Below are 24,596 nucleotides of genomic sequence, written 5' to 3' on the forward strand. Positions count from 1 at the left end.
ATCTTACTGCAGAGCGCCCCGTTATCCCCTATATTTTATACTTAAAGAGGGGGGAGGGGGAGAGATACTGATTGCATGCCTGCAGAAAAGCATTTGAACGAGATGCCTGAACCAAGCCTAGGAATAATTTTGAATATCCTGATGACAACATTCTGGGCCCACATTATGCAAAGCAGCATTGCTATTAGAAGAGGCTGATGCCATCTTACTACACCCTTCTATGAACCCTATTGTAATATTAACTACCGATAACAAGCTTTCCATGCAGAATCCTGATGGCTGATCCCAATCTGAAGTTCTGCCAGCCATCAAGTCAGAATGAAAGGCGTAAAGTCACAGTAACTCCTATTTTCCTTCAAATACTGTAAAAAAGTGTTTCTGTACCGCGTTAGCATAACATACATTAACCTACATACATTCAAATACAGGAAATGCAGAGATATTGATCAGTAAAGAGCTGATGAGCAAGCACACAACAATCAAGGCAGAGTTACTACTATACACAAGTAATATAGAAATATTACAGTACATACCCCTTTGCCGTCAGCTAGGATACTGCTAGTCTCCCGAACCAAAAGCAATGCAATCAGCAGAAGGTTCAGAAGCACAACAAGTGCCCACATGAAGCTCTTTTTCACCATGACACTCGCATCAGAATCTCATTTGACTTCAGGTATAAACACTACAAAACTCACTGCCTGCCCTCACATCTTCCTGGAATGATGTCCTTGCCAGGTCTGTAGCCAAAAAACGCCTGACAACCATTTCATACAGGCCTCTCCCCCACCATACAAGAAAGAACCTTGAACTAGTGCCAACGTTGTGTTTAACACAGCACTCGTCTAAAGCGAAACCAATGAAAATTATTTGCATTGCGTTACAGGCTGTCATTCAAATATGTAGCTTTTACCCCTTCAATGCCACAGTCGTCATCGCTCCTACCAGAATGCCATAAACTGCCAGTTATTTGCTACTATTCAAAGCCTTGGAAACATTTCAGGGCAGCCTGTGCTAAGAATAAATGCAGTTATCCATCACTCACTTGTTTAACTTGCCTGTTTTCCAATAAGAAGTACAGAACAAAATATTTTGGTATGCTTCCCTTTACTCTAATACTGGTGTACTGGTGTCAACATTCTGAAAGCACAAGTTTCAGCATAGGACACAGTAAACACCACAAGAACAGGTTCAACACGCTATTATGGTGACACATTGTCTGACCAATCATTGCACGACTACACAGCGACATCCTGCAATGGATGGGGGGGGGGAGGGGGAGGGAGGGTTTTACAGGGAATTCCACCTAATCCCTGGTGGTGGCACCTCATTCTGCAGTGCATTACAATAACTATTACTAATGTGATCGCAAACCATCAAGCCGACAGGAAGGAAAGTAGTCGCTTGTTTTGGGGCAGTCAGCTGCGCAGCGATATCAGCATTTGATTTCAGGTCAACCAACCAGAAGACACTTGGCCAGTCCCCCCCCCCCCTCCCAAAAAAAAAAAAAGTGCGCTGCCCTGGGCTGTGCAGAGTATTGCAGCAGAGCGTATGCTTACCTATCCCCTGGCACACCTCCTCCTGTATCTTCTCTTCATCACCACTGGGGCGCTGTGTGTACCTAAAAATCAGCCAGGACTGTGGGGCCCAAAGAATCAACATTCCCCTTACTTGCCACCACTGTACCCAGGCCACTGGGTCTACAGTGTAGCAGAGATGACACACTTTACCATGCACTAGTGGTGCAGTCTGCAAACAAACCGAAGTACCAGTTCTTTACATTTAAAAGCAAAACCCTCAGTATCAAGGGGCAAGGGTGTAACATACGTACGTACATGCGTGCATGCACACACGGATGTGGGAGGCCAAGGAGCCAAAACTGTACTATGCAGTGTGTTTGTTGGGTTACTGTTCCACTACATAAACTCCTCTAGGTGCTCTGTAGTGGACAAGATAAGCAAGAACAACTTGTTTTAATATTAGCTGCAATGTGTACCAAGCCAGGAGTCTATGGCCCTTATTTAATTCACTTCTTCTAATGCTACATACACACTTGAGATAAAAGTCTTTGGAAAATGAAAGATCACAGACCAATTTTACCCCCTTCCATGTAGTATGAGAGCCATACACTACACAGTCTATTCTATGGAGCTGAACTACCCATCAGATAAAAAACCTTTTCAAGATGCTGCACACATTCAACATATCAGTATTTGCAAAAGATCAGTTCCTGCAAAAGATCCATTCCTGCAAAATGCATTCATACTCTATGATATCTGCAGATCTCATACACACCTTGTTTAACAGACATTCATCTGCAGATCAGATCCACCAGGATGGATTTTCAGATCTGCAGATGAATGTCTGTTAAACAAGGTGTGTATGATGATCTGCAGATATAGACTATGAATGCAATTTGCAGGAATGGCACTTTTGCAGGAACTGATCTTTTGCAGATATTGATCTGTTGAATGTGTACAGCATCTGTGTGTGCAGCATCTTGCAAAGGTTTTTATCTGATGGGGAGTTCAGCTCCATAGAATAGACTGTGTAGCGTGTGGCTCTCATACTACATGGAATGGGGTAAAATTGGTATGAGATTTTCCAAAGACTTATCTCAAGTGTGTATGTAGCCTAAGTTTTCTCCTAGGAGATACTCCCATCTTCTGTTTAGAATAACTTTTCAGCACTCTGCAATTGAAAAAGCACCAAAAAAGGTGAAAAAGTACTGTCAAAATATTTTCTTGCTTGCTGGTGGGTTAAAAGGCATTTTATTGATAAGATGTGAAGATATCACCTTGCAGATATCTTAGGTAAACATGTGAATTGAATAAGGCCTATGGCTGTGCCCATCTAATATAAAATCAATACAATCGGTGGCAATTCCTAGGTAAAAATCAGGATTCTGAAGCTACCACCTGTTCCTTCTTAATATGCATTTGTCAACATGCAATCAGCTGTTAGAATTGGTGACTGGATTGTGTCTTCATATCACTGTTGGCAGGAATGAGTCACACTAAAATACATCAACCCTTGTTTCTCCCAAATCAAGGCAACAAAGTCTGTAGCCCTTACCTGGATCATATTAGAACATAGCAGGTACACCATAATGGCACACCTACCTCACAGCCAAGGAGTCCTGGATGTAGCCAGACACTATCTGCATGCAGTTTACCCAGCGTGTCTGCACAGTGCAGTTTCCTCACACATTCCAAAACCCATATGACTGAATTAACAGGTTCGCCTTAATTTTTCTTGGAACAAAATACTGCCAATGAAAGTCTAGTTTGTCTTGGAAAAAAAAAAACCTATAGATCATTTAGGTGTCGTAAGTAGGGATAAAATTATGGCTGATTAAATAGGGACATTGCTAAAACTTCAAAACTGCCCTGGTCCATAAGGGGAAAACAAGGTCTGGATGCAAAGTGGTTAAGCTGGAGTGGTGGTGCAAGTGGGCACGGTCTGAGGGGGGGGGGGGGGTTAGGAGAGCTGCCACTTCCTCCCCATCCATATTCAATTTTCTTTACCAGTCGAAGATTTCAACCGAGTATAGTGGGGACCACTAGACAGAAAGGATGTCACAGCACCATATATACAATGGTATAAATGAAATGAACACACCACCTCAGTTCAGGGGTGAAAGGAGAAACTGCCTCCATTTTGTCTCTCATCCATTTTGTAATTACTTGAAGTTCAGTTTGCAGCTACATGTAAGTTTTTCTTATGATATTTTATCCAAGAAATAAAACTAGCTCATTATTGCTTAAATGTCACAACGACCTAATCGCAGACCGTAAACAGTAATTTCTTATCTGTAATGAATCAAAAACATGCCTAACCGCAAACAGGAACTCGTTATTTTGTATTTCTCCAGTAACATGTAGCACCTGGCCTCCCGGATACTGTGATACCATATATGTATACTTAGGATGTATAATTTGTTTTGCACTTGTGCAGTTGAGCTATTTGGCACACCCCATGTTGGCTATATAACCCTTGTGTCTCTGAATAAAGCTCAGACAATTCTTTGATACCATACTCTGTGTGTGCTTGTCATTTCATAAGAGTAGTCTCCAGATGCATCTGACGGTGAAGGCTAACCACTGACCAGAACATGTGTCCAGTTGAAGGTCCAATTCCATTTAGCTGGGGGCTCGCGTCCGGGATAGAGCACACAGACCTCGGTAAGTACGGGATTTACCCCTCCCTTAATGGGAACCCTAACACTTCCGAGACACTGTTGCTTCTTTCTTCAATCTGTTTTTTGTTTGACTAAAAGGTAGCCTCTGTCCTTTGGCAGGACATTTTAGGAGGTAGAACAGATTTTTGGCAAGTCTGGTTCAGGGAGTCTGAATAACTCACAAGTGATTGATTCCTTTGGGGAAGAAATTAGACATATATATTGAATTGATCAATGGGGCACGTGGTTCAACTTGTGTTTTTCACGATCTGCTTTATTTCTCTATTGGGTAGAAGTATAAAAGATTATATGTTGTGTGGAACTTAAAGTGCAGCCTACTAACAAGTATGGGTAGGCTGCCTCCACTGTATGATCTTGACTGCCACCCATTCCTACACACCGATACATAAAAAAAAAAAAAAGCCCCAAAAACTATAATAGGGTCAGTTCACACTTTTAAAAAAAATGTATCCGTGGCTCAGTTTTTTGGCCCAGACCAAAACCGGCGCCATGGATACAATCGTTAAAAATAGCAGCTGTCCTCACACACTTTTAAAAAAATGGATCCGCAGGATATGGTTTGAAAAACTGAACGGAGAGTCCAGATTTGAAGGATTTTCACAGAACACCAGATACACTGCGGGGTAGTGAAAGGAAATACAAAAAAAAAAAAAAAAAAAAAAAAAAAAAAAAAAGATCTCCCTCTTCACAGGCTATTTTGCACACAAAAACTGAGGGAGATCCGGATTGTCTACCCCCTACTAATCCCCTCAACAACATAGGTGTCCCCAGGTAGCCTAGAGGGGGTAGCAGCCAGGAAGGGGGGGCAGCGGGCACAGAGGCTGGGTGGTGGGACTGCCCCCCTGACCTGGGTCCCCCCTTCCTGGCTGCTACCCCCTCGAGCTAGTTTTGTTAAAATCAAGCCAGCAGCGAGAGGGGAAATCACTCACTTCCTTGTGTTCCACCGCTTGTCGGGTCACTTCCTGCAATGCCGCCCTCAGTACTTTAGTGGGCGGCATTGCAGGAAGTCACCGGGCGAGCGGTAGAACAAGAAGTACGCGAGTTCCCTGCTTGCCTGATTTTAAAGGGAACCTTAGCTGAGAGGGATATGGATGTTTCCTTTTAACCAATACCAGTTGCCTGGCAGCTCTGCTTGTCTATTGGTTGCAGTAGTGGCTGAGCCACACCAGAAACAAGCATGCAGCTAATCCAGTCTGACTTCAGTCAGAGCACCTGATCTGCATGCTTGTTGAGGGACTGTGGCTAAAAGTATTAGAGACACAGGATCAGCAGGAGAGCCAGGGAACTGGTATCATTTTAAAAGGAAAAATCCACATCCTTCTCAGTTTAGGTTCCCTTTAAAGCCAATGGGTACCGGTAAAAAAAAAAAAAAAAAGTCAGATACTCACCTAAGGAGAGGGAAGGCTCGGTCCTAATGAGCCTTCCCTCTCCTCTCCCGGTGCCCTCGGTGCTGCGCTGGCTCCCCCGTTCGCGTCCGCCGCCGCAGGGACTTCGGAGGTCTTCGGGAGCACTCGGGCTTCCGAAGACGGGCCGCTCCATACTACGTACGCGCGAGCGCGTCATAGAGGGCGCTCGCGCATGCGTAGTATGGAGCGGCCGCGTCATCGGGAGCCCGAGTGCTCCCGAAGGCCTCCGAAAGCTCCCGAAGGCATGCGGAAGTGGCAGTATTTGACCGAACTGGTCAAATACTGCCACGGGGGATCCTGCACGGGACCGGACACCGGGAGGGGAGAGGGAAGGCTCATTAGGACCGAGACTTCCCTCTCCTTAGGTGAGTATCTTTTTCTTTTACCGGTAAACATTCACTTTAAGGAAACTAGCTGGAGGGGGAGCACAGAAGCGGTGACCCCGATGAGGGGGGTGTCCAACCACCCCCCCCTCCCCCCCATGGGACACAGACAAGTTTTTTTTTTAAAAAGTAAACGGACTAGAAACGTGCTGCAAAAGGGCAGCACGGATCAGTTTGATACATTTGGTACATTTGTACTGCTCGATTATGCCGCCAGATCGATACCCACTTGTCCCCGCGGGTGATTCTCTTATCTTCTGCTAGTTTTCCTTATCTTTTTCCTTTGTCCCGCCTGCGGTAACGAGCACGGAATCACGGAATCAATCGGACACGTTGGAAATCATCAATCGAGCCATTTAATGGCTCAATTGAGCGGTTTGTACCGTGTATTCCCAGCATTACAGACTATTAAATAAACTAATGGGTCTGAAAGTTACAAAAGCACCTACCCTTCCTGTTGTAGCTAGAGTCTGTGTGACAGATTATTATTATCTGATCAACCCATGGGTGGATAATATAGCAGGGTTGACAGAAGGTAGGTATCCTTGTAGATCCCAGGAATGGAGATAGGATAAAAGGATTATGTATAGGTGACACTTCAGCCTGGCCATATTACGGTCCTGACCTACATGGAAGGTGGAGATGATAAGTGGCTCACCTTCACCCCATATTGGAACTTTATGCTGGGCATACACGGTAAGCTTATGCGCGGGCATGCCTTATCAGCCGCTCGATTCCCCGCTATTGCCCGCCCACGGGGATCGAGCGGGGAATCTGTCCGGCGGGTCATCGGACCTGTCTGATTTTATCAATGGAGCCATCAGCGGCTCAATTGTTAAGGAAACAAACTGTCCGTGTATGCCGAGCATTAGGTCAGAGAAAGAAGGCAAACTGACCAGAACCTGAGAATACTGATCACATTAAAGAGACTCCGTAACAAAAATTGCATCCTGTTTCTTATCATCCTACAAGTTCCAAAAGCTATTCTAATGTGTTCTGGCTTACTGCAGCACTTTCTGCTATCACAGTCTCTGTAATAAATCAATGTATCTTTCCCCTGTCAGACTTGTCGGCCTGTGTCTGGAAGGCTGCCAAGTTCTTCAGTGTTGTGGTTCTGCTATGAACTCCCCCTTCCAGGCCCCTCTATGCACACTGCCTGTGTATTATTTAGATTAGGGCAGCTTCTCTCTTCTCTTTTACAAGCTGGATAAATCGTCCTCTGAGCTGGCTGGGCTTTCACATACTGAGGAAATTCAGACAAGGGCAAAGCTGTTTGCAGGAAGTAACGAGCAGCCTGAAACTTCAGTGCATGAGAGATGCAGGGAAAAAGAAACACACAAATGATCTCTTGAGATTCAAAAGGAAGGGTGTATACAGCCTGCTTGTGTATGGATGTATTTTCTATGTGAGGACATACTGTACATCAACCTACTTCCTGTTTTGGTGGCCATTTTGTTTGTTTATAAACAAACTTTTTAAAACTGTTTTTAACCACTTTTAATGCGGTGAGGAGCGGCGAAATTGTGACAGAGGGTAATAGGAGATGTCCCCTAACGCACTGGTATGTTTACTTTTGTGCGATTTTAACAATACAGATTCTCTTTAAGATGAAACAAACTGGGAAAAAACAAAACAAACAAACAAAAAAAAAAAAAAAAAACTTTACTACTTTAACAAGATTGGGGCTGTGGGTTTGTTAAGTAACAGAACACAGTGTCTCCCTGTACCCCAGTGTCCCCCTCCTGCTACCACTGAACCTCTTCCCTGTGCCACCAGGACTCACGCTCACCTCCGACAATGTCCTCTGCTGCTCCAGGAAGCTCTCTAAGGTTTCAGTAGTTCTTGATGCAGAAAAGAAGTCCTCACGCCGGGTGCGCCTGCGGTTCGAACGCAGTGAGGGGGGCTGTACAAGATAGCAAGAATTGCTTAGTTAGTGAAGTCACAGTACACACAACAAAAACCCATCTCTAACTCAGAACAGCTTAAGTCTATTGAAAACATCAAATTAATAATGCAGGTATAAACAGAAGATTAGGGTAAAATGTTTACCTATTAAGACTTCATAAATCGCTTGCTATTCTCATCAATTCAACTGTCAGGGAAAATTTACTGCAGTTTCAGCCTGAAGTTCAGGGTCACCTCTGAATGGCAGTAGAAAGTGTCAGAGGATGATTTTATAGCCCCTTTACTGAATTTCACCAGTTTGAGTGTAAAAAGCAAGTGGCTACAAAAACCAATTTGCTCTGCATATCAGCACATGACCTGCTAGTGGAGAGCATGTAAATATGTAATCAGCTTACAATCTTATTGGTTTATTTCTCTTTTTTTTGGTGCCAAGTGTCTGTCTGATCTAGGAGTACACCACCACTGTCACCAAGCCCCATACACACCGAGGATCTCTGTCACAAACGATCCCTTGGGCGACAGCACACAGCTGCTACAGAGAGGGGTGAAAGGGGGACAAGAGGATTCCCAACATGGGGGAGTGAAGAGAATTCTCGGCCAAAGCGGTCTTTATTATCTGCCATGGCTAAGCTCAAACCAGCGTGCGTGTACAGACAAATGACCAATCCGTTGATAAATAGCCTGATCTTATGCTGGGAATACAAGTTACGTTTTCCGCATCAGATTCTCCACGTGATCTATAAATTCCGACATGTCCAATTCTCCGCTCGATTCTGTTCCGCTTGATTTCTCATAGAAGTGAATGGAAAAAAAAAAAAGATAAGAAAAACAAGTGGAAGATAAGAGAATCAAGCGTGGAATCGAATGGCTAACAAATCGCACGGAGAATCGAACGCAAACGTAACCTGTATTCCTAGCATTAAAGAGACACGGAAGCGGAAAAAACCAAACTATAAACTACAAAAATTATATAGGGAATTGGTTGTGTAGTACAGATAATTACTAGAACATTAGTAGCAAAGAAAATAGTTTTTTTTTATATAACATTGCATCATCCTCTAATATTAGCAGTTTACACAGTACTCAGCATTCTAAATGATTTTACAGAGCAGGCTAGTGAACTTTTCAACTGTCCTCTGAAGAGAAAAAGAGAATACAGTGATAGTTGAGATAACAAGCTTCAGAAGACAGAGCTCTCTGAGACATTGAATGTAGTGGAGCTCAATGGCTCTAGTGCACAGATAACAACTGGAGTTTAACTCTTCCTGTACTGGAAACAACATTAGACTTAGGTCTCTGCTCCTCATGTTTTATTTCTTAGCTGTACTACACATACAAATCAATTATTTTTTTTCGCTTCAGTGTCTTTTAAAGCAGCAGAGACAGCCGTAGTATCCAAGGGGAAAAAAAAACCTCAAACACCTAAATGGATAAATACTTGTTCTACTTACATAGGTATTGTACTCTCCAGGTTTTGATTTCAGTGATTTTTATATAATTCATAAAGAGAAAGCAATTCCAGGCATTCTCCTGCCTCTGACTGAAGCCAATACACCATTCTCTCCCTCTTTTGCTCCTAGAAACTGCACGGTTATATCTAGCTTGCTTTGTAAACACGTGAGCACAGCATAGATTGTATTTCAGCAGCCTCTGCAGAAATGGGCATCACAGCCTGTCACACTGAACTGCCCTCAGCCAATCAGTGAGGATCAGGAATGTGGTAGGGGAGATAAGCTTCCATCTCCTCGGCAATGTACCAAATAGAGCCAGGCCGACTGAGATAAGATTACAGCAGAGACATTTGATTATATGGCTGACAATTCCGCTTTAAATACTGAAATTCTGCTTTATGGTTTGAACACCTTTATTTATTACATTTTCAGAAAACATTTTAAATATAAACCGAATTCAAATTACTTTCACTTACAGGTTCAAAGACTGTTTAAAAAGGCTCAACACGAATCTGCAAACATCTTCAAGGGAACCGAAACTGAGAGGGTTTCCTTTCAAACAATACCAGTTGCCTGGCAGTCCTGCTGATCGCTTTGGCTGCAGTAGTGACTGAATCACACACCTGAAACAAGCATGCAGCTAATCCAGTCTGGCTTCAGTCAGAGCACCTGATCTGCATGCTTGTTCAGGGGCTGTGGCTGAAAGTATTAGAGACAGAGGATCAACAGGATGCCAGGCAACTAGTATTATAAAAGGAAAAATCCATATCCTCAGTTTAGGTTCCCTTTATATATCGTGTTTTAAACAGCTGTTCAACCAGACAGCAAAAGCCAGACAGGCAATAAAGGAAGGCGGATGTATACCGTACCTGTGGAGAAAATAACTGGCCAAGAAAGGTTTGCGTATGAATACTTTTAAATTCCATGTGGTCGGAAGCTGCAGCCCTAGAGGAGAAAAGTATTCATTACACATCTTTATATCTTACACAAACATGTTTGTGTTACCACCTGGCTTGATTCTAAGAAAAAAAATAAATATTCTGTATCGCATGCAAGTAGACACTGCAGTTGCAATCTAGATCCAGGATATCAGATGCGATTAAAGCTATAGACATGTAATGTCAACTGTCCTGATGCCTATCGCTCCCCTGGTTCTCTCTGCCCCTGCATTATACCTAAATGCTCCTCTAGCAGCCTCTTCCGGGTCGCTGGAGACAGGCACTACTGCGCAGGCTGGGCACATCCTGCAGGGCGCTCCCGTGAGTGCACTGCGCATAACGTTGTGACATCATGCGCAGAGCGCTCTCGGCCAGGACACGTGCAGCCAGCGCAACAGTGCCCAACTCTGGCGACCCGGAGGAGGTTGCCGGAGGGGCATTTAGGTATAATGCGGAGGCAGAGAGGAGAATGGGGAGAGTGGTGATTGTATATGCCTGCTCCCCCAGTTTCACTAGCTTTATTCACATCTGGCATCCTTTAAAGCGAACCTCCGGACTAAAAATCGACTCAGCAGCACTGAAAAGGCTTGGTGTTTAACAGTTTCACAGCATCAGAACTTTGTTTCTCTTATCCAAGCCTCAGTTTTAGCTGCACAGAAGAAAACTGCCCGGGCTTTTTTCCCCTGATGCTGTGCAAAGCATGATGGGATTTCTGATGTTGTTGCTCTCGTTCTGCTGTTTTGGTGCAAATTTTTTTTTTTTTTTTTTTACATTTTGAATTTGACATTTGAAGCCTAGCATGTGCAGCTGGGAGGGGTGATCAGGACACAGGACAGTTGGAACTGTGACTCCTGCTCCTTGTCACCTCCTTTCAACCAAAAAGATGGCTGCCCCCATGCCCCCACGAATCACAAACATGTGCCTGTTCTTTTAAAACAGGATGGGTAAAAAATTATATTACCTATCTATTCTAATTAACATAACTAATGTAACTTAATGACAGTATGTTTGTTTAGGCTGAAGTTCCCCTTTAACTATATTATTCTTCCTACCTCGGAGTCACAAAGTCATCCTTGATTTACCTACCTAAAGGATAGGAAGCCAGCTGCACTGACCAATGAAAAAAGAAAAACATTCTGTTTCTAAACACCAGTGAAATTCATTCCTAATCCAGATTTCTATTAGTATCAGCTTTGGTCCGGTTTAGGTTTAGTTGGGCTTGTGGAGCAGGAGGAGCAGAAGAAGGTATACCTCTTGGCTAGAAGTCGAGAAATTGAAGTCCGATTCAAAGAAAAGTTTGGGGGTCGCGTTATACTTGAGTCAGACCTAAATTTCTGACTTGTGGCCGGGATGTTGGGGGGGCCAACTGATCTTTTTAACCTGAAAGGCGATTACATGCTGTCACACAATAGGATTCAGAGGCTTCCCCCTTCTGAGGCAAGTATCTGTTTCAGGTTAACTTTAGCACCAGCAAACACACAACTAGTTTAACAAAAGTTATGGCATACCTTTTATCGTCAGTAGAGTTTTTCTTCAGTTGCTGTTCTGCGTAAAATTTGTCTGGAAGAAAGGAGGAGCTTGTTAGACAAAGTTGGTCTGGCTGTATTACAACTTCAACTGCTCTCCTAGTAACCAATTTTTACCATTCATGGTGAGATCATATAAAAAGGGGAGCACTGACTGGTTGCAAGGAGAACAGCTATTGTTACACAGTCAGATATTCTGAAAAGTCAAAAACACCAGGACATCTTGTGCTGGAGAACATCCACTTATACAAGAGAAAAGCAGTGATTTTTAATGATTCTGAAAGCAAAAATACCCATGTCCTCCTGGAGTGCATTTGTAAACCTCTTGTGTTGCTGGACCAGGTCACGGATTCCCTCAGGAGAATCTTTGCACAGCCTCTGCGCTCTCTCGTTAGAGCGAATGGCAAACTCTTTTATTCCCATTGTATACATAGCTTCACAAAACCGGTAATGACCCTGGAAAAAGAAGAGCACAACAACTAAATAAATCCCCTATGTCTCAGGTCCATTACAAACAAGTCCTGGAAGATCACCACTCTGGGGCTCTCAGGTCCGCAGGAGCCATTCAATATTATAAAACTTCTCAGAGCTGTGCCACACTACCAAGCCCTTTTTTTAAACACTCCCATTCACATGCCTTAGAATAGCTGAATGGGGGGGTGGGGGTAAAATGAGCCAGTAGGTAGTAGAAATCTGACAGAACAGGTTTTGGACTAGCTCATCTCCTCATGGGGGATTCACAGCACTGCCTTTGTTCTTTATAAAGACACTCCCTAAAAAAAGATTTATATAAAGATGCTGGCCAGACTCCCTGCACACTTTATTGGCAGTTGGGACAGCGCAACTGCCATTCACTAAGTGCTTTTAAATATAAATAAAAACACTGAGAATGGGCTAGTTAAAAACCTGTTGGTTCTGTCAGATTTCTACAACCTACTGTAAGTCACAGTAACATATGAGAAAAATGATCTACAGCTCATTTTACTCTAGGAGAAATGTACTTCTCATTTGTGTATATTCACATGTACTTTAAGACCAGTATCCACTATCCCTAAAAATTTTAAAATTCTTCCAGATGTGCTATATTTGTCTTTTCTCCTACGTCTCAGTCACAGTAGGTACTAGAAATCTGACAGAACGGACAGGTTTTGGACTAGCCCATCACCTCATTGGGGATTCTCAGGGTTTTCTTTATTTTCAAAAGCACTTAGTGAACAGCAGTTGCTCATTCAAACTGCCAGAATAGTGTACAAACAGATGGTGAGGCGACCAGCATCTCTGTATAGATCCTTTCCAGGCAGTGCTTTTGTAAAGAATTAAATACTGAGAATCCCCTATGAAGAGAAGGGCTAGTCCAAAATATGTCAGTTCCGTCAGATTTCTACTACCTACTGTAAGTGACAGCAACATAGGAGAATAGTAATTTGTAACTCATTTTAACCTGGAAGAAACCTTTTTTGTATGCGTTAACATGTTTTTACATTTTACGTTTTGCAATAGTGGTCCTTTAATGCAAGTCGATGGGAGCATTTTAAAAAAATGAAAATGGATCAAAAAGCGTTCGGCGGTGCATCTCTGCCCTCTCACACTAGAAATTACAACGGAACAAAGGTTCGTTTTTCAAAGCTTTCAAAACTGGACTAAAGTTATAAACATTTAAGCTTAAAGTACAGCCTTTGAACAAACAGATTTGCATGTCTTTTCACATTCAGAAACTGTTTCTATAGATCAGCAGTGCAATGTACTGCATTATATGGTCAAGCACCACAATATGCATGTGACTGACATATCTAGGAAAGGTCTGTCACAGAGTAAACAATGCCCCACCTCCTGTTCAGGCCCCTGTACCAGCAGCTGTGGCAGGAGCTCCTCCCCCAGTCTTGACATTAAAAACAAACAAAAGCCAGCCATAGAAACAAAGTTCTTTCAGTTGCCTGTACTGGGTTGTACATGGAGGTTATCTCACAAACCTGCAGGTGTATGTATTCAATGAAAGCTATATCATTATGTAAAGGTATTATAACATTCCAGTAATTCATGCATATGATTAAACCCCAGGACTTTGCTTATAAAAAAAATTACTTCCATTAATACATAGTTACACAGGCAATCCCACAAATATGATGAGTGCCTCCCAAATATTAGGTTGTTTCCCCTATTCAGGTGGAGTGAGCCAAATATTAGCAAAAGGTACCCATAAATTGAGCTGTTACCCCACCCCCAAAATACTAAGTGGTGGTGTTAAAGGGAACCGTAACTGTAGGGAAAAAAAAAAAAAAAAGTTTGAACTTAACTGGAGCTTCTACCAGCCCCCCTGCAGCAATCCTGTCACTATGAAGGCAGAGTGATGCCCAAGTGTTATGGAAAGTTTCCCCAATTAAGTAGACTGCGCCCTAAATATTTGGAAGGGTGTCCCTCAAAAGACTGGCAGTGTGACTTTTACGGAGGAACTCCAGCGACATATAGCAGAATGCAGAAAATGATTCAGGATGCCCACTTTTAGGAGAATTCTCCTGGTTTCAGCATCAGAAACACTTCCCATCTCTATATATTGATGTATATTGGTATGTATTTACATAGAGATGCCAACATTTTCTGCAGCGCTTTACAGAATATATAATTATGTCCTTAATTGTCCCTTTAGATGTACTCACAGTTTAAACCCTACCATAATCATATGCATACTACCCAACATTTTAATAAGAAAAAGGGACACTTAAAGGACTTACAAGGCGAAATTAAGAAAAAAAAATTAATCACCTGCCTCATCTTTTACATAGCGTGGATCGGGGGGTTGGCCCTAGAGCTGCGCAGCCACACTCGCAGCTATGCGGACTGCGCAGCCGCAGCAAGCGGCCATTTTACGAGAGGCAGGAGAGCCCGACCCCGGCCGTGGGGTCGGCAGCCGGCCCAGGGGGCTAATGAGCGGGGGGGACCCGACGGATCGGCACGGAGGGAGCGAACGGCGTCCTCCGTGCCTTAAAAGATGAGGCAGGTGATTAACTTTTTTTCTTAATTTCGCCTCGTAAGTCCTTTAAAGAGACTCAGACGAATAAATAATAATAATAATAGATTTATATATACCTGGCGCTTTCTCCAGCCCCATTTGCATGGATCGCTCCCATGCCGCCGTCCTCCGCTTTCTCCATTGCCGGTACCAGGTCTCGTAACTTCGGCCAGTTGTACGCATGCGCAGAGACTCCCTCAGTCTCCTGCCTTATGCATGCACCTGCGCAGTATGGAGGGAGCGCACTGCGCTTGCGTCGACTGGCCCAAGTTACGGGACCCGGTACCGGCGATTGAGGAGGCGGTGTGAGAGCGATCCATGCAGATGGGGCTGGAGGTAGCCCGAGGTAAAATATATATATATATATATATATATATATATATATATATATATATATATATATATATATATATATATATATATATATATATATATATATATATATATATATATATATATATATATATATATATAAAACTTATTTTGTTTATCTGAGTCTCTTTAAGCCACACCCCTAGTCACATATAGCAAAGATTTCTATAAAAAAAAAAATTTATATTTAATATTTTTATATTGAAAGTCCTCTATATCCTGGTTCATTTACCTTCATATTAATACTTTAATATAATAAATATATACATTTAAAGGATGGCAATAAAGTTTAGAGTATATTAAACATTTTCCAGTCCTAAAAGGGGGACAAATTAGTAAGAAAAAAAACGGACAGGGTCCTCAAAGCGGCAGTGTTCCTCCATAAGAGGGACGGGAGCTATGGATATGCCTGACCATTTCCCTGTATTCCATTTATGCTCTCTGCTCCTCCCTTCTCTGTCCACTCCCTGCCCTCTGTCCATCTTCTCCCCTTCTCTGTGTGTCCACTAGAGATGGGAAGTTCGGATCTTTTCAATGATCCGGAGGATTCGAATCGGATCATTGAAAAGATTCGGATCTTTGATCCGAATCTCGGATCATTTGACTACGGAAGCATTTCAGGGGTGAAATGACTAGCAGGACAGGAGAAGGGGAGGGGGGTGGACACAGAGAAGGGGAGAAGATGGACAGAGGGCAGGGAGTGAACAGAAAAGGGAGGAGGGACAAGCAGAGAGCAGAAATGTTTGCTTGCACACAATACCCACATGCTGCAATCATATGCTTTACATGTATTTCACCTATATGCTCATGTGTACTTTGCATGCAAACGTCGCACAGTGAAAGAAAGCATTCCCCAAAGTAAAGTGCAGCTGTTTAGGAGGATCATATTGCGCTGCAATCACAGTGCCTGCAAAGTTACTGAGCTGTGCTGAGCTGAGCCAAAAGTTTCCAATGTGATCACTGTGCACAACTATGGACCAGCAGACAGCCTGTAATGAGCAGCACGTTATAGCCAGTATGTGTGCTCTACACATATCTGGCAGTGGCACCCATGTCCCCTCTACCTTTCCCTGCAAGGCTGGCTCTTCTGAGTCCCCTCCAACAGAGCGATCCATCTCTGCTCTGCTTCCAGGACCCCGCTGCCCGCTGAGAGGGGGCGTGTCGCTCCTTGCTCCGCCCCTTTTTCTATCCGAAATTCCGAATCATTCATTTTGATGATTCGGATGATTCGACTCACAAAATAGATTTGGGTCAAAGATCCGAATCGTTCATGATCCGGACAACACTAGTGTCCACCCCCTGCCCCTTCTGTCCCGCTAGTCATTTCACCCCCGAATGTTTCCCTTGTAATTCACCCCCGAATGTTTCCCTTGTAAAATGATCCGAGATTCGGATCAAAGAATCATTGAAAAGATCCGAACTTCGAATCTCTATATTCCAGTAAAGCAAAGAGCAGGAAGCAGGCTGAGTTAGGAGTATACACACCTTCCTGCACACTGCTTTCCCCCCGCGCGGTGTCACCGTGGCCGTGCAATGACAAAAGGAGTGCAAGCTGCAGTCAATGCCGTTCTCCTCGAGCCAGGCCGGGTCACAGCAGGATCAACAGTCAGCTAAACGCGAACGCCGCAAAGAGGAAACGAAACTCCGCGGGCTGAGCGAACTCGGGGGAGCGGTCAGGTGACCCGATCCCAGCGGCCTCATTGGTGGATCGCAGCCGTGTCACTGAAAACTTCCTGCAGAAAACCAGTTCCCCGTCTTAGAAGAGAGCACCGGTGCAGAACAATCTGATGATTCTCAAACAGATAAACAATGATTTGTTCCGTACTAAATCGGCAGCCATTTTGTTGAAAATGAAGACAGTTTTCAATGTGAATTAACTAACAAGTTCTGCAACCCATCAACAATTCGTGCGGCCGTTACCCGGAACAAAGAGCAAGGGAGTGTGAGGCACTGCAGAGCTCGTCATACACCGGAATGTTGATGATCCGGTACAGAATGCAACTGAGTCATCGAACTGTTGCAACTACAAGTTTAACTGACTCCCATACAACTTAAGGGGGCCATATACTAGGCGACCAAAGGACCATCCAATTCGATTATTATAATCGAATTGGATAAGAATTGGTGCTGCCAAGTGCATGCCTAGGGTGGCCACTTGCAGAACCCCAAAAAGGAGGACATCACACCCTGAAATGGAGGACATCGTTCCGAGGACAGTGGCGCACAATAGTCCACATGATGGAGGGCCACCCGACCACAAAATGCAATCAGATTCGCAGAAGATTTCAGATTTCCCCACAAATGCTACCAGATTGGCAGCAGATTTTCCCACAAATGCTACGAGATTGGCGGCAGATTTCCACACAAATGCTACGAGATTGGCGGCAGATTTCCACACAAATGCTACGAGATTGGCAGCAGATTTCCACACAAATGCTACGAGATTGGCAGCAATTCACTCACCTGAGTGGCTCTGGGTGGAGGATATAGGCACTTAGGCAGTGGCTCTGCCTCTGGAATCCTGGATGTGTGTCTGCGAGGTGGGAGTCACTCTGGGACCCACGGGTCGGCAGCGGCACTGGCTGAGCAGTGCTGACCTGGCTCTGGGTGGCTGTATCTCTCAGCGGGCCGCAGCACTCTGCTGGCTGCGACTGCCTCTCAGAGAGGCTCTCTGTCTGGGCTGGCTCTGAGTTGTGACCACGAGCGGGCGGCACATACTCACACACAAACTGCTGGCTGGGTAAGGGCTGCGGCTGCCTGGTTCGCGTGCGTCAGCTCCTCCCCCCCCGTCACCCGGGCCATCTAACTCAGCTTAGGGCTGCCTTTTCCCGCTGCCTGTGCGGTGGTGCAGTGTGCGTGCGCCGGCGTCTACGTGTGACGTCACACACGTCACTGTCTGTTCAGGAGATGCGGAGTTCGGGCCGGGCAGTCCAAAAAGGAGGACATCTGGCTGTCCGTCCTGGCCTTGCGCCGGACGGAGGACAAGCCGTCCAAAAACCGGACTGTCCGGCCTAAATCCGGACAGATGGCCACTATGCATGCCCGACTGACAAAGCGACCAATTTCGGGACAAATTGGCCGCACAGTCGATTGCGCATGTTGGAAAATGTAGGGCCGAAGTTGGTTGGTCTGGTGTGTGGCGGCAGCCGAATTGCGAACAAGTGACGAAAACGAAATCCCGGCCGCAATGTATAAATGTATGTAGTGTAGTGCATTTATACATTACCTGTCCGGTGTTAGCCTCCACACGGTTTCCGTCCATCTCGCCGGCGGCGCTATGTTTGACATCATGAAGGCGTCATATGCGCCGCTAGCATGTATGCGGCTTACCCGCTGAGATGGATGGATGGATGGATGGATGGATGGACCCGGCGAGCTGCTACAGGACAGGTAATGTATAAATGCACTTCACAACATACATTTATACATTTTGGGGGACGCGGCGGGTAATTATTTAATGCTGAAATCGGATGGGAATCTGCCTGTAGTGTATGGGCAGATTCGATTAGAGACAAATTCATATTTGATCGGGGATAAATTTGTCTCTTGGTCGAATCTGCCCATATTTGTTCTAATGTATGGGCACCTTAAATGAAATTGTACCCCCGATCACACTTTATTTATAAAATGTGTCCAAAATCAAAAACACTTTAACCTCTTGAGAACTGCAGGGCTAAACCCCCCTAGTGACCAGGCATTTTTTTTGTAAAATTGGCCACTGCAGCTTTAAAGAGACTCCGTAACAAAAATTGCATCCTGTTTTTTTATCATCCTACAAGTTCCAAAAGCTATTCTAATGTGTTCTGGCTTACTGCAGCACTTTCTGCTATCACAGTCTCTGTAATAAATCAATGTATCTTTCCACTGTCAGACTTGTCAGCCTGTGTCTGGAAGGCTGCCAAGTTCTTCAGTGTTGTGGTTCTGCTATGGATTCCCCATTCCAGGCCCATCTATGCACACTGCCTGTGTATTATTTAGATTAGAGCAGCTTCTCTCTTATCTTTTACAAGCTGGATAAATCGTCCTCGGAGCTGGCTGGGCTTTCACATACTGAAGAATTACAGACAAGGGCAAAGCTGTTTGCAGGAGAAAAAAGAGCAGCCTGAAACTTCAGTGCATGAGAACTGCAGGGAGAAAGAAAACACACAAATGATCTCTTGAGATTCAAAAGGAAGGCTGTATACAGCCTGCTTGTGTATGGTTGTATTTTCTATGTGTGGACATACAGTACATCAACCTACTTCCTGTTTTGGTGGCCATTTTGTTTGTTTATAAACAAACTTTTTAAAACTGTTTTTAACCACTTTTAATGCGGCGAAATTGTGACAGAGGGTAATAGGAGATGTCCCCTAACGCACTGGTATGTTTACTTTTGTGCGATTTTAACAATACAGATTCTCTTTAAGGCCAAGCTGCAGGGCCGCACAACACAGCACACAAGATCCCCCCCCTTTTTTTACCACCAACAGAGCTCTCTGTTGCTGGGGTCTGATCGCTCCCCCCATGATAATTTTTTTAGAATACATTTTTTTTTTTTTTTAAAGCCTGTTACTTTAAACCCCTTCCCTCCCTCCCCACAGCCAGCCAATTACGGCGATCGGCTGTCATATGCTTCTGCCTATGAGAGCCCATCGCTCTCTTGTCCCCAGTGCAGGGCTGCTGCTGCCGGATGCAGCGCTGCCAGTGTAAATAGACGGCAATTACGCCGTCTAACAGTCTCCCGAGCGGCAATAACCGCTCGGAGACTGAAGGCGGGGCGGAGCTCCGCCCCCCAAGCAGGAGATGCGCGCGCAATCTCCTGCAAAACAGAGCCCCAGGACTTAACGCCAATTGGCGTTAGGCGGTCCTGGGGCTGCCGCCGCGGCCACGCCCGTCGGCGTGACGCGGTCGGCAAGAGGTTAAAAGGTGGCCGTACATCAGGTGACTTGGCAAGCGATCGACCATCCGATTCCATCATTGTTATCTAATGGGATGAAAATCTGTGCAGCCAAGGGTATGCTGGATCGTCAGGCCAAAATTGGTTGCATGTACAGATTGGACATGCTGGGAAATCTCAGGGCGACCTGGTTGATCAGGTGCGTGGAGGCTTCAGTGTGCGATAAGGTAGTTGATGGGGACACAGAAACCCCTGCCCACTTTATTCCACTTTTTGTATGTGCCCTGCAATGCCTGTGTATTTTATACTTTACCTGTCACACCATCCACAGATTCTGCCACTGTCTGCCCCGATTGCTGCATTGGCACCCCACGCAACGGCGGGCATTATTGCATGTGGTGCGCTTGTATCCCAGGATTGCCATCACGAGTAATGCATTGCAAGTAGTGGCGTAGCTAGAGATTATGGGGCCCCATAGCAAAACTTTCATGGGGCCCTCAAATGTAGGGGTGCTTAAGCAATGCCACCTGCCCTTACCCAAAGGATATAAGTTAAATTGGGCAATTTACATTCTCGTGAAATCTAAACTGCACATAGTCCATGGGCATTGAGAAAGTAAGCGGGTGGAACACAAGAAAGTAATTAGCGAATACATCAAGTACCACCTGGGCCCCCTCTGCTACAGGGCCCCATAGCAGCTACTATGGCTATTGCTATGACCCTGATTGCAAGCCTCACTGGCGCACTACCTCCTTCCGGCTTGAAGGAGGAAGTGGTGAGGCTTGCAAAGTGACCAATCGGACGCGCGCAGGCTGTTTGGAACGCAGGGAGGACAGCGGAATTATGGGTAAATAACCCCTTGTATCCGACGCACACCTGCGTCAATTAAACCTCATTTGAATTACAGGTATTATCACTCGTGAGAGCAACCCTGGTGTACCCACATGCAATGCCGGTAGTCACATGGGCAGCCAATTCGGAAATTAGCATGGACAGTCAAGGACAACGTGACAGGTAAAATTATAAATGCACGGGCACATAAAACATTTGGGGAGCCGTGGGCGAGGCAGCGTCCATGAAACCAATTCCCAAGAGATTTCATGCTAACATTGATCAGGAATCGGACCGCGGTGTATGGGCAGCCAACAGATTCTCTCTGATCAGATCTGTCAAAGTGCTAGAAGTATGGGCACATGAAAATAACTGGGAAAAACAATTGCTCCGATCTAAAATCTAGCGATGTATGGGCTGGCCAGATCGACTGAGACAGATCTCTCCCCGATTAGAGAGAGATCTGTTGGCTGCCCATACACCGCAGGCCGATTCCCAGTCAATTCAGAATGAACTCTGCAATCAGCCCCGTAACGCTACCTGGCCAAACCTGCCCCGCAATGTAAAACATATAGCAGGTGACACCTCTGGGGGGAGACAGAGGACAAGACCAAGAGTAACCGTAGCTAGAGCAGGTAAGATTTACAATACATGGCCATATTTACATAGGGGCAGTGTTACCACCATGCACCCAATTCACCACGTCAGATGAGATTTGCCAGCTTGTTAATCTCTACATTCAACTGATTTCAGCCCAAAATTAGCCACTGGCATCCTTGTTGCTTTAACAAATTATCTGATTCGATAACATTTTTGAATCAGATAGTCAATCGGGCCGCAATATCGCTACATGTATGGCCAGCGTAAACATTATGTATACAAGCTCTGCACACACATGCTCAATTTGTGCTGCCTACAAGAATCGGGACTCAGCAATAGTTTGAGTCTGAAAAACATACCAAAAATTGGCAGGCAGATCAGGGCCCTGCTGCAATTGCCTAGGCTGCCCCTATGGAAGCACCAGCCCTGCACACACCATTCAGTTACTAGTAACTATGGAGGGGGGGGGGGACGACGACGCAACAGCGCAGCGCACAACATAGCAGGCAGGGTTAGTAGGAGGACACTGCCCTCCTCTAGATTATTTAAAGGCAGTTGGGGCTGCTATACACTCTAGATCAGTGGTTCTCAACCTTTTCAACACATGTATCCCTTTGTGGGTCACCCCTAAGCAAATGCACCCCCTACCGAAGAAAGCGCACCATGGTGAAAAAGTGGGAGTGGCCATGACAATATGGGAGGAGCCAAATACTAGCAAAATACAGGTAGTCCCTGGTTAACAAATGAGATCGGGACTGTGTCCATTCTTAAAGTGAATCAGAGACGAAGCACCCTCGTCGTGTATTTTACCATATAAATCAGTAGGAACATTAGAGAAAACACTTACCCTGCTCCGTTTCATTCATCACTGCTCAGCTTGCTTGTTATCAGCCCTGATAAAATCCACGACTGAGCATTCAGTCTGGCTTTGCTCAGGAATCATTACAGCTGAGTCATAGCAGAGCCAGAAGGGGGCAAGCTTGGGCTTGAAAAGACAGACTCGGCTATACTGATACCGTAGCAATGCCAGACTGAATGCTCAGTCTGGGATTTTATCAGGGCTGATAACAGGCAGGCTGAGCGGTGAAGGATGGAACAGAGAGCAGGGTAGGTGTTTTCTCTCACATTCCCACATATATATATGGCAAAATACATGAAGGTGCTTCGTCTCTGGTTCACTTTAACCTGAATCCATTCTCTTTTGTCCCCTTCTGTGTCACTTCATTTCCCCCGTATCATCTCTGTTCCCCCTGTGCCCCTTTTCTCCCCCTCTGTTGTCCCCCTCTATGTCAGCTCTTGTCCCCCTGTCCTAGCCAGGCATAGGTGCCCCCTGTAGAGGTATCCAGGTATAGGTCTCCCAGTATAGGTATGCAGCCATAGGTGCCCCCAGTATATGTTACAGAGGTACAGGTGGTGCCCCACTGTAAGTAGCAAGGTATAGGTGCTCCAGTATAGATAGCCAGGTACAGGTGGTGAGTGCCCCAGTGTAGTCAGCAAGCGCTATGAGCTCCAGTATAGATAGCCAGCTCTAGGTGCTCCAGTATAGATAGCCAGGTGGTAACCCAGCATAGTCTTACATAGCCCCGCTCCTGCATGGACGCCTCTCGCTGGGCTCTCACAGCACTCTGGTCTTCTCACCACCTCCTCCTGCAATGGTTACTTCCGGCGGCACCTCTGAAGTCATGAGAGGCACCACCGGGTAAACATGGAGAAAGGACAAGGCCAGAAGACTAGAGCGCTGAGAGGGGAGGAGAGCCTGGCAAGAGGAGTCCATGTGGGAACAGGGCTGATCAAGTTACTGCGCCCCTTGCTGCAGACACAGCCTGCCACGTCTCTCCTGGGGGACGAGATCCTCCATTTTGTCTGCAGCACCTGGGGGACCCCTTGACAGTGCCGATGTACCCCCCAGGGGTCTGCAGACCCCAGGATGAGAAACACTGCTCTTAAATCTCGGCAGAGGCGGCCCTGACCAGTCACCTGGCCCGAGAACCATGCACCGTGCGCACAAGGCTTAGTACCACGAGTATGGATTAAGTTCATTCCTGCAGGCAGCATTGCAAGAAACATGCGGTGTACAGATGCTACTATTACTAGGGGGCGGGACAACAGGGAGCACGATGGACCAGTACGGTGGGGGAACAATTCGCTCAAGAGTCTCATTGTTTAAAGAACTTGTGTGCTGAATCTTTAAACTCGCACATGTAACACCTGTACACGTTTGTCTCTTGATCAAAATGGCCACCTCAGCAGAGTTTAGTCTCAGACTTTAGTCAGACCACTTAACCGGCATGCTTGTTCAGAGTCTGGTTGAACGTTTTAAAACAGTGAGTCTGCAGAATAGCCAGGCAATTCGCATCGTTTAAAGGACAACTGAAGTGAGAGTGATATGGAGGTTGCCATATTTCTTTTTAAACAATACCAGTTGCCTGACTATCCTGCTGATCTATTTGGCTGCAGTAGTGTCTGAATCATACCAGAAACGAGCATGTGGCTAATCTTGTCAGCTCTGACAAAGTCAGAAACCCCTGATCTGCACATCTATGTTCACGGTCTATGGCTTAAAGTAGTAGAGGCAGAAACTCAGCAAGATAGCCAGGCTACTGGTATTGTTTAAAATGAAATAAATATGGTAGCCTTTATATCCCTCTCGCTTCAGTTTCCTTTAAAAAGGAAATTAGTATGGCAACCTCTATAATCTCTATATAACCTCTATATCAGCCCAGGTGTACTTGAACTTAATCAGAATGCTGAAAGGTTACTTTATCTGTGTAAAATGAAACTTCTACAGCCAAAATCCTGCCTTCAAAGTGTAATATGGTCAGGGAGTGCCGAGTGGGGCCTACATCATCCTGCTATTCAAACTGGGAGGGGGCAGGGCACAGACAAAATCTTCCTGAAAAGATTACTGCTTGTAGCAAGGAGTCTGTGGTGCAGGAAGTGGACAGTATCTGCTCCCCTGAAAGTAATCTGACATCAGTGGATGAAAGGAGCCTACAGACATATTAAACAAGTTCTGCAATAGACTGCCTACAAAGACTAAAGAAGACATTTCTGCATGGCAGTCTATCCTGGTTCAAAGACTTCAGTCTTTCTAAATAGGTCT

The 24,596-nt window shown here is 45.2% G+C and overlaps 1 protein-coding gene across 1 annotated transcript in view; it reads right to left on the reverse strand.

Annotated features, from left to right (window-relative positions):
• TTC3 (tetratricopeptide repeat domain 3) overlaps window positions 1-24,596 on the reverse strand; it is a 155,620-nt gene that overhangs the window by 85,284 nt on the left and 45,740 nt on the right. Inside the window, 4 exon segments of the mRNA XM_068270424.1 lie at window positions 7,777-7,890; window positions 10,213-10,288; window positions 11,790-11,841; window positions 12,101-12,263. Of these exon segments, the coding sequence (XP_068126525.1) occupies window positions 7,777-7,890; window positions 10,213-10,288; window positions 11,790-11,841; window positions 12,101-12,263 (405 nt within the window).

The sequence above is a fragment of the Hyperolius riggenbachi genome, chromosome 2 (genome assembly GCF_040937935.1).
Source record: "Hyperolius riggenbachi isolate aHypRig1 chromosome 2, aHypRig1.pri, whole genome shotgun sequence".
NCBI classification, from domain to species: Eukaryota; Metazoa; Chordata; class Amphibia; order Anura; family Hyperoliidae; genus Hyperolius; species Hyperolius riggenbachi.